The sequence below is a fragment of the Aptenodytes forsteri genome, unplaced genomic scaffold (assembly GCF_000699145.1).
Source record: "Aptenodytes forsteri isolate BGI_AS27 unplaced genomic scaffold, ASM69914v1 Scaffold309, whole genome shotgun sequence".
Lineage (NCBI taxonomy): Eukaryota > Metazoa > Chordata > Aves > Sphenisciformes > Spheniscidae > Aptenodytes > Aptenodytes forsteri.
In genome coordinates this window covers 4,540,504-4,551,457 of record NW_008795857.1, presented here as the reverse complement: position 1 = coordinate 4,551,457, position 10,954 = coordinate 4,540,504, and the positions used below count along the sequence as shown (strand labels likewise).

Genomic DNA, 10,954 nt, shown 5'->3' with positions numbered 1-10,954 from the left:
GCTTGCGTCTGCGAGGGGTCACCGGTCCCGTACCCCAGGACCGGCCCGCAGAGGATGGAGGGGTGCCCCGGCCTGGGGGGTGCCCCCTCGGGGTGCGGCCCTGCTGGGGAGGCCTCCGGCTGGGACTCGGGGGGCTGCAGTGCTCGCCCCCCTCGCGGTTGCACACACACTCTTGGGTAGGGGCTCCAGCCCGCTGCTGCCGGCCTCCCGCGGGACACCTCCACCTCGCAGCCCGGTTCCGCTCTCAGAAATAGGTGCGGGATGATCTGAGCCCTCACTTCGCTCAGATTATCCAAAATAAGTGAAAACGCCTCCTGCAGCCCCTCCCTGCCGGCTTCAGGGGCCACTAACACACCTCCACTGGCAAATCGTAGGGTTAAGAAGCCCCATCCTTAAAGCAGAGGTGCAACGTGGGGCGGTCACCCCACAAGAAAGAAGCCATCCAGCAAAGCTGTGGTCCCTGGCACTTTGCTTGCTGCTGCTCGCAAGCCGTGGATGCCAGCGCCTTGGTGAATGATAAGACAACCGTGGGAGAGGGGCTGGGCCGTCACATCTTCAGGAGGAGCAGCTGCCCGCTCTCCTCCTCACCTTGCATGGCCTTTCTGCTACTTGGCAAGATCGTATCTGTCACCTTCAAAGGTCCTAGCAATCCTTAATTAGATTACAAGTTCACCTCAGGCAGCCCTCTTCTACCCCTGCGCCCCATGAGTTTTGCTGTTTTCCACCAGGAAGGAAGAACAAGATCCTACTGGCACTTGCATGGATGCTTCCACATCCCATCTCATCTCACCAGACAAAGCTCACCCCATCCCTGCTCTCACCTTCTCCAGTCCCCCCAGCCCTCTGCAGCTCCTGACAGCCCTGTTAGCACCACGCACCCTGTGGTAGCCATGGGTGGCACTGCAGACCCTAGCGCCCCGGGGACAGCCCAGCAGCCAGCAGCCCCATCAAAGCCCAGCTCTCTGGGCCCCTGCTTGCTCCATCCTCGGCAGGTCTGGACAACACAACCCTACTGAGCAATAACATGGGAGCCTCCCACCCTGCCCACCGCCGCAGGAGCTGCTTCCTTCCTGCCTCTTTCCTGCTCCCCTGTCGGCCAGGAGCACTGTTCCTTTCCTTGCCTGCCTCCTCCTGTCTCTGTCACCCCACCTAACTGCTCCAAGGTCCCCGAGGGCCAGAGAGGTCCACACCTCCTGCTGCTCAGGCTGCTCTGTCAGCTCCTCGGGTATTTATGGGACAGGTGTGCACCAGCTCTGTTCTGAGATACTTCCTGTGGTTCTCCATCCATTCTCATCCCCTGATCCTTCACGTCCAGCTCAGCCTGCTTCTGAGCCCTGGTTCACACCATATCTGGGGCTTACAGCAAAAGGGAGAGGGGGAGGCTGGAGGGCACAGCTCCTGGTACCCGGTTAAAAACCAAACAGCCTCTCCTTCAGTCACTGCTGCTCTAGGACCTGGGAGGATCCATCTTTCTCCTCTGACCCCCGCAACACTCTACCTTGCACTCTTTGCTCTGCCAGTCATGGTTGGAGGCCAAGTTTTTACTGGTGGCACCTCCAACATTGAGTGTAGGCTGCTCAGCCTCACCTTCACCTCCTCCTAAAATCCTACTGCCTACACCGACTGTCTCAGATACAACACCACCTCCTGCAACATCCCTCACCTGCTCTCGCACTCCTCTGCTGGGATCTGCCCCAGTCCTGACCACGCTGTGCTGCAACGCCATTGCACAACCATGCCTAGGTGCTCTTAAACTTCACTTGATTAAACGCACCTAAGAAAACCCTCTGGATGCTGTGTGTGCATTTGAACGGGCAGGTAGGAGGGCACTTGCAGAGTGGTCCCTGCGCACATTGATATCCATAAGTATCTGTGTCCACAACACGAGCGCTGTGGGAGAGGGAGATGGGGTTAGGTTGCAGTCAGCGCAGCAGGACACGTGGCTCTCCCCGTGCTGCTTCTCTCGGTGGTGAGAGCTGTGACGCGGAGTGAGGGCCACCCAGGCTGAGGAGTTGAAGTTGGTTGCTGGAGATCTGAATGCCAAGGCAGGGGAATGGAGAACAGAAACTAGGGTGGGATTTCAGAGGGTGGGAAATGGGCGTATTTGAGGAAATGGGTTTTGGGGTTTGAGGTTTGGTTTTGCATGCGAGTATCACAGACAGAAGCAGGCAGGGATGGGTGGGAGTAAAAAAGGTGGGTACAGAGGAGGGGGAAGGGACCAGAAGGGAACCCCAAGCACTGTGGACCTTGGGTGCGCTCCTTCCTCATAACTGAAGGGCTCCTGTCCCGTCCCCAGGCACACTCCCGAGTCCCAGGCTTGCTCTGGCAGTCCCTGGGCTGCCCAGGGTGATTCAAGCAGAGCAGCTCTATTTGCAGACCCAAGAAATGGGCGTTGAGGAGGGGATTCCTGCACTTGGCTTAGACCCTGCTCTACTGGGCTCTCATCCCTGCCATGCCATCCCTAGAGGCGTCTCGGATGGAACAGCTGCTGGGTCAGAATTAGGAAGGATTTTTTCCTAGCCATAAGAGTCCCTCCACTGCTTTTCCCTCTGGTGAAGGAAATCCCACAAAGCAGGGACATGGAGTGGGAACAGGAACGACCTGTTGCCACAGTCTCCCCCTCGGATGCATGCCAGCCGCAGGCTCCCTCCCCTGCTGTCCTTCCAACACACCATCACCACTCCCAGCCGGAGGGAGGAATTACCTGTCAAAACCAGCTGGAGCTGCTTCCCTTTCTTCCAGCGTCTGGAACCTGCACCTTGGAGGCAGCTGGACATCAGGGGCAAGGAGTGGATGCTGGGCTGAGGGAACAGGTGATGTCGCCTCTTCTCCTTCACCGAGGAGCCTTCCCCGGAGCAAGGAGAGAAAGAAACTCTTCCCTGTGCAGAAGCCTGGAGAAACTCACCCTTTCCTGCCCACTCTAATCCTTTGAGGGAGGCAGAAGAGCAGCACAAACCAGCTGGAGAAAGACGGCAAACACCTCCGAGCTGCCAACTCAAATGATCATCCTCTCCCGCAGCTCCCGCTCTGGGTGACCCTCTCCGTCTTACGCACGGCACCAGACCGGGGTCCCTGGGTTAAAACAAATGTTCTCCCCCATCCCACCCCCCTTGCTTTTCCCATTCCACCCCAGCCCACAACAAACATCAGCAGCTCGCTGGCCCTGCAGCCATGTAACCCAACCCCAGCCATTGTTCCCCCTTCCCCAAGGTCTATATTTGACTCTGCGGCAGCACCGTGGCTGTGCGTATGTGTGTGTGTGCGTGTGCACTCACTGCACACACACGCTCCGATATTTGTTCAGAGCCTCATTCCCCAGATGCCCGGGATTGCTTAGAAATAGCTTCCATGGGCAGTAGGTGTTTGTGCCTGCAGTGGGGAAGTGGAGGGGGTGGGTGAAAGAGAAGCAGGGAGAGGGTGAAGGTCGAAGGTGGAAAACCTCCTGGCTCTTCCCTCCCAATTTGCACCGTCTCGATGATCTGCCGCCCTGCGGAGTGTGGCTGGGTCAACAGAGAGCAATGCATACAACAGTGGGACTGGGGCAGATCTGGGGAATGATAGAGAAAAGGCCAAGCTGTGGTCTTGGTGAATCCATCCTGTGTCACCCTGCCCTACGTATTGCTCTCTGGTGGCAAAAGTGCAGTTCAGCCTCCAAAAGCCCTTCAGACCTTCCTAGGTCTGGTAGCTGAGGCCACCAGAAATGGCACAGGGGAGGGAAGTACCTAATTCCCTTAGTCTGGTGGCTCTGCAGGGGGTGCCTCAGCATATGGGAGCTGCCCCGGGATTCACCCTCCTCCGTGTCAGTACTGCATTAAGGGTAGCCACCTTGGGCTACCCCGGAATGTATTTTGTGTTTTCCAAAAGCCTCCAGGAATGTTGCCCAAGCCCAGTGTCACATTCCCTGTGACCCTGGAGTCCCTGGGAACACTGCCTAGGATCAGCACGAGCCTCTTTTATTTGCATCCTTTGTGGCCTGCCAGGACACCCAGCAAAATCAGAAACAAGTGCAGTCAAAACAAACAACAGGAAGGATCGCCTTGATCCTAAACATTGATGATCTGGGGAACTCGTTGCCACTGGGTAACAAGAAAAGGCATTCATTTAAAAAATAACTAGACATTTATATAGATAGCGAGAATAAATAGAAATGAACTCCAGAGAGCTATAAAACCCCCTACTCCAGGGCACTGAAGATGAGCTCCAGGCCATGGGGTAAAGAGCAGCTTTCCACGAGGGCAGGTTCTTCAGTAATTTTGCTCAGAGAAATGCTTGTACCTTCCCCTGAGCCGTGCGGACCTGGCCCTGGGAGAGGAAGGATGCTGGGCATGAGGAGGCACCATCCACACATGCCCACTGCCCAGCATACATTTCCCATCACCAAGGCCAAGGGGGGATGGACTATATGGATGCTCCGGTGGTGCCTGTGAGATGTCCTGGAGAGGTGATTCCCAGGTGTTCAGAGCCAAGTGTCAGCCTCCGTCCAAGCCTCTGACCGCCAGCTAGCCTCTCCTCTGCTCCAAGCCAGCTGCAGGGAGTCCCTCATCATCAGGGCTGCTGCTTCCTGACAGGGGTCTGAACCCTGCACTGGCCTCCAGACAGCTGCTCTGTTGGGACTAGCTAATATCTGACTGTCTGCTGGGTTGCTCCACTAAAACAGATCCTCTGAGTGTAGGAGAGCGCGTGTGTCATTGTAATGGACTTGAGCTCAGTACCTGGCAGCCTCCAAACCTGCTGTGAGGAGCTGGAGAAGTAAGCTTAAGTGACACGTTATTTTGAGATACGGATTCCCTCAGTCCACCCTCAGTACTTCTACCCAAGACAGGACAGAGCCACTGGGGAAAAAACCAAAAAACAAAACAGATGAAATCCTGGAGGCAAAAGGAGTTAGACTTGAAGAGGGAGGAAAAGAGATGGAGGTATATATAGAGGGCAGCTAGAGAAAAGATGTCTTACCTTGAGCCCCCACAGCTCAAAAGACTGAGTCATCCCCCTTCAAAAAACCCCCATGAGTTCATTGCGAAGGTGTAGGATTTTGTTTTGCCCTGTGATTTCTGAATTCCCTCTGCACGTGTGTGTGACAGCTCTCCCAAGGGCACAGACTTCAGGGGGTGTACCCGTTCCCCCCGCCTGCCTCCACTGCCGGGAGGAGATCTGGAAGGACCGGAGTGGGAAGGAGATGTCTGCCAGGCTTTCCCTTTGCTGGCACACACCCGTGGGTGCCTTGAAGCCTACCTCCAGCCATGTCCTCTCCCTTTCCCTTTCCAGCTGGCAGCTCTAGCAATGAAACCTCTTAATCTCACCGGGAGCGCGCAAGCGTTTAACAGGAGTGTCTTGAAGCAAATATTTTGAGCTTCCTCAGTGCTTGCCTCTGAGCTTGCTCCTGGGTATTTACAGAGGCTGGCATATCTTGGCATTTGCAGCGAAACCTGGCAGGAGAGCCTGTTGCAGTGAATTTCAAGGTCATTTCACGAAACTATGGCCTGTGCTTAGAAAGGCTTGAACCCTGGGTGCAGAGGAGGGGAGTCCGTAATTACCAGCCTCAGGGGATGTGGACGAGTGTTGGGGGGGAGGCTAATTGCAGACTGACTGGCTCCTTGGCCTTCAGCAGCTCATGTGAAGCAGGGAAGCAGTGTGCTCAGCCAAGAACCAAGCGTGTCCTAGGGAAAGGTAATTCCTCCCTGGCCTGCCTGGACCCATCCCTATAAACAACGAGAGCTGCGCAGGGAGACCAATGCTGCAGATTTCACAAAAAAAAGGTCTCTGTGAGCTGGAGACGCGTGCTAGGCACGCAGAAGGGCTGGCTCCTCAGGAGACGACACACAGCCATGTGCCTCTGCCTGAAAAAGCCTGCGAGTCCCTGGTCTGCCCTCAGAGAGCTTGTGGGATGAGCTCTTTCCTCCCCATTTGTGCACCCTAGTGAAGTGCCACCCCCGACACCCCGGCGTGCAGCCACCTCCCCTCGTGTGCGGGTGAGCGCTCAGCCCCAAACCCGGACGAAGCCCCATCTGCCTGTATACGCAGCGGAGAGCCAGCGTCACGCCTAACCCCTCCGACACCTCCCCGCGTGCTCCTGTGAGAGAGATATCCCCCCCCTTCCTCTCCACATACTTTTAACTCGGTTCATTTCAAACACTTTATTAGCATGACAAGCTAAACAAGTTTTGACAAAGGGGAAGGGAGGCAGAGCCCCTCGAGTCTTGGTCTGAGGCTCGGGACTCCAGCCTTTGCTTCCTGTGGGGTTTTGCCTTGCATTGGGAGCAGCTGTCTTGCCCCTCAGGCACACGTGCTGTTTCCTTCCACTCCTTCACCAGGCTAAATTGCTGGCATGGGAGGATGACTGCCCTTCAGTCTCTGCTGCACGGCAGCACCCATGCTGGATTTAGCACCCGTTGGGGCAAAGGCTTTACAGGGAGCGTTGGCGGGGCTCGGGTGAGGCTGCGGGAGGAGAAACTGTGCAGTGCTGGGGCAGCTCCTCCCGTGGGGAGTTCACCCTAGGAAGCAGTGGTAACCATGGCGTGGGTCCCAGCTGGGAACAGGCTTTTTCTGGTAGAATACCCTGTATAATGTCACAGCCTGGTACCTGGTCCCTTGCAGAGCCCTGGATAAGAGTTAGAGGCACCTGTGCAGGGCTCAGTGCAAGAGCTGGGACTGGTTCACCAGGTGAACGTGGCATGGAGCTGGTGGTGAGCAGAGGGATGAGGGGGATGCCACAGTCAACTACTTCAGGCCAGAAGACCCTGATTTCTGCTGCCTGCCCCTGGAAGTGATGCAACTGGCACAAGGCGAGTGCAGAGAGTACAAATCCACTGCTGCCAGGCTCTGCGCTCCCTGCCCCACGATGAAAGACTGCACTAGGGACAGGGCAAGAGGCGAGACCCAGCTGTTGCTGCACTATTTTATGGCTAGTTAGAAATGGCCAGTAGGGGTCACTGATATCTATTTTATTTATTTTATTTTTATACATATGCATTTATAAATATATGAAACATGCATAGGCAGCAATTGTAATGGGGAAGTGTTGATGTGCAATGTATTTGTCAGGTATACAGGTCAGGGGAAAGTGCCCCTACATACGTTTGAAATACCAGTGTGAGCTGTGCATCCCTCTCTGCTCAAACTCTATGATGGCATGAAACCACTGAGGCGTGCCAAGCGCCAGGGTACTGCGACGGTAGTTTTCTGTCATCGTTCTCCAGTTCTGCCTTCACCCTCCATTCTGTATTGGCAGAGATGCTTTGAGAGAGATTCAAGGGATTCAGAGGTTCAAGCCTCGGGGGCAGGATATTGTGTCTGCTTGTCTTTCTGTGCAGTGCCCAGCACAATTACATCCCAACCGTGATGGGTGCCTTTAGGCAGTCCCATAAGACAAAAAGCACTTTGGGTTGGGATGGGTCAGCACAGTTCTGTTCTTCAGCTGCTGCTGCTGGGGATCCTGACAGCAAAGTGTTTGCCTGTGAAAAATCTCCAGGAGTTTTTTGAGGGTTACGTCCTCATGTTAAAACTGAGCCCCAACCCTCAGTCTTATGTAGCAGGATGGACTGAATTATACACACGGGTGTTGTTAGCAACTGTTTTACTGGTGGGTTGTATTTTTCTGGTAGGTGCATGCTCCAGGCATACTGGCAGGATATGTTTGGCCGTCCAATTCTGCATCCACAGACTTGTTTGGCTGTCCCAGGCTGGCTGTACTTCGCTGTTCTTACTGTTCCTGAGATGCTGTTGGTTTTGGGTGCTGGGCTCCTTTTGTACTGGCATATCCCAGAGTGCAAGCTCTGCTCAAAATATGTCTTGGTTTTTTTTTGGTTTTGGTGGGCTCAACCCATCCATGAAACCTCTTCCGCCTCTGACGGTTTCCCATCTGAGGTCTAGTGGGGAATCCTCTGTGCAGCTTCTTCAGACAGCTGGAGTCAGAGAACTAGCAGAGGAGGCGAGTGTTTCTTAAGAGTCCCTTCAGGACTGCAGCATCGAAGCAGGAGGAAATGGGTCTTCATGCAACTCTCAGGCAGGTGATAGCCTCCAAACCAGCTACCAAAGGGTGGTCTGGCACCCGTCGTCTTCCCAGCTTGACCTGGGTTGGTGGAGAACTTGAGAGGACCAAGCCTGCACTGCCTTCTTCTGGTGGGGAGACATTACTTCCGGCATCTACTTCTTCACCAGCCAAGACTGTAGGCACTTTAGAGGGATTTGTCCCTCCACGGGGTGGCACCTGCCCCTCCAGGGGTTCCTTTTATACAGTTACAGGGGTCTATATAAAGTGCTGCCAACTGGAAAGTATTTTGAAGAGATTCCTCCCTGCTCTTCGCTAAGGGTCATAAATTCAGCTGGTATTTGAGAGAATCTCAAATGTACTTCCAGGACTGTTTGCCGAGGGCTTTACATCCGCCAGAGGCCCCTTAAAATAAAAGGATTATCGGGAGTCAAGTGTTAGATTACCTGGTGCTTGTTAATTGAACTTCAGAGGCTTTAGTGAGCAACTGGCTCTAGCTGGGAGCAGCACTTTGGTATTAATGGTGTTATATAAATGAATATAATGTAACCTAACGTCATGCTTCCGCATCATGCCACATCTCTGGGCTCAGGGCAGTGGTGAGTCCAGCTTACAAGCATACCGGATACGGGAAAAGGCAGGGTGGAGAGAGAGGGAGAGGGATTGGGAATCAAGGCCTTTGGGATCTGAGGAAAGAGTGTTTTTCAGTGCTCAGAGCAGGTGACTGGTGTTCAGGCATCCCGAGTTCAGTTCCTGGCTCCCTGTGGCTGTCTGACCTTGGGATCTGATTTTGAGAAGAGTTAAGTTTAATGGAAGCAGTAAATGCCGAGACCATCTGAAAATCAAGCTCTCTCCTTCTTGCAGGGCTTCTTTCACCTAGACTTGCAAAAACCTTGGAGATCCTACTCTGAAAGGTCACCAAAAGAAAGCAAAGGACTCTAATCATTGCTGCCATCAGTGTGCACCCATGGAAACCTGAACAGACCACAACTGTGAAGGCTCCAAGGCAGCAAGGCCCAGTGGAAATGAGAAACCTCATCAGCTATGAAAATTTCATCAGCTGGCGCTGTGGAAGCAAGAATCTGGAAGTGCAGAGCAGATGGGCAGCCTGGATTCTTGGAGCCATTGTCCTTCTGCTTGTTATCTGACTCCGGCACAGGGAGGATTTGGAGAATTTATAGGGGCACAAGTACCAAAGGCTTTCTTGAAATATCCCTGGCTGACGCGTGGCATGGTGCAGACGGCACTTGCTGGGTGCGCAGCAGACGTTTTTGCACAATATTCCCAAGGTCATGGAAGCGGGGTCCTGCTGAGCACCTGTCTTTTATTGTGTAAGAGAAGGGACCATTTGGGCAGAGTTTGCAGCGCTGCGGGCCTGGTACTACCTGAATGCAAATCTGAAGGCTTCGTAAATGGAGTACATTGAGGAACATCTTCCAAATATTGTCAGGACTTTTCTCGACCACACAAATTTCCTCTGGACTAAGCTCCATTATTTGCCACGTGAATATGAACTCAAGAAATGTTTGTAAAAGAAACGATAATAGGGAAGGGGGGTGGGGGGTGAGTAAGGCTATGCACTAGGCGTGAGAGGCAATGGACAAAGTACCTGCGTGAGCTCAGGGGGTGATTTGAGAGAGAGCTAAATGGGGTGATTTGGTTCAAAATTAAAATGTATTGACTTCTTGAAGTCCCAAGGCTAGAACAATAGAGTGGATGATTTTGCAAATAAAGACCAAAGTGCATTACCTAAGTTGTGTCCAGGTTTGACTAGCTCTTGTCCACCTTTGACTGGTACACACTGTCCTCAGCCCCTCTCCTTTAAGAAGCAGGCAGTTGTCCTTGGGGGGTTTAGGTGGATTTTCCCATTCACTGCTCTCCCCCTCTCCCTGCTTCTCCACCTGGCCCCACGGATGGGGTTATACTTCCCTAGTGACAGGCTGTGATATGCCTCAGAGTGTCAGGGTGTTTCTCAGGGACTGAGGAACGTAACAAAGGGAAGGAGCTGATCCTGGACGCTGCCTCCCGGTGAATTGTCCTGGCTGGCAAAGACCTGAAGAGGGCAGATCACCTGCAGTTACTGTGAGCCCACCTTGGGGTCCTGAGCACACCCACAGGCTCTAATTGCCGTAACCCGCCTATACTACTGTTTTTCTGTCATCTTCATCAGCTCAGAGGTTGAGCTGCCTCTTTTCAAGGTCTGCTCTGGTACGGGACAACCGTGTAACCTCAGAAGTAGCCTATGAGGTGATCAAGGGCTGCAGCCCGGCTGCTCCGTTGGAGCCTCCAGAAGCAAACGCAGGGGCAGGAGCAGGGGCAGGTTCCGCACCCTTCCCCAGCCAGGCGAGAGGCGTCTGCCAGAGCCATGCAGCGAAAGGCAGCTAACAGCCTGTCAGCCCATCCCGTGTCCCTAAATACATACGAAGACATCTCAACCCTGCCAGTTTCCTACCTGAGGGCACATGGGTTCCGGTTTGTTGGACTGTCCCTGCGCCATGCCCTCGGTGGCACTTTTTGAGCCGGCTTGTCTCATCAGGGAGATTTATTGAACATGAACGTCCACACATAACCGCGTGGCGTGACCGTGTCCCCAAGCGTCCCCACAGGCAGAGCTGTGCAAAGGCCTCACGGGAACCTCCTCTTACTGGGGAGCACGGGGGGAGCCCTCTCCACGGGGCCTGTCGGGGAAGGAGCCCAGCCCTCGGTGGCACTTTTTGAGCCGGCTTGTCTCATCAGGGAGATTTATTGAACATGAACGTCCACACATAACCGCGTGGCGTGACCGTGTCCCCAAGCGTCCCCACAGGCAGAGCTGTGCAAAGGCCTCACGGGAACCTCCTCTTACTGGGGAGCACGGGGGGAGCCCTCTCCACGGGGCCTGTCGGGGAAGGAGCCCAGGCAGCCTGGCAAAGCTTTCCCAGACAAACGCGGACCTGCCCGAAGCTGCCACCCGCCGCTTGCTACCAC

The 10,954-nt window shown here is 54.3% G+C and overlaps 1 protein-coding gene across 1 annotated transcript in view; it reads right to left on the bottom strand.

Moving 5' to 3' along the window:
- DLK2 (delta like non-canonical Notch ligand 2) overlaps positions 1-2,777 on the bottom strand; it is an 11,757-nt gene extending 8,980 nt beyond the window's left edge. Inside the window, exon 1 of the mRNA XM_009283772.2 lies at positions 2,705-2,777. Coding sequence (XP_009282047.2) covers positions 2,705-2,777 — 73 coding nt within the window. The remainder of the gene's footprint in view (positions 1-2,704) is intronic.
- Between the last annotated feature and the right edge of the window lie 8,177 nt (positions 2,778-10,954).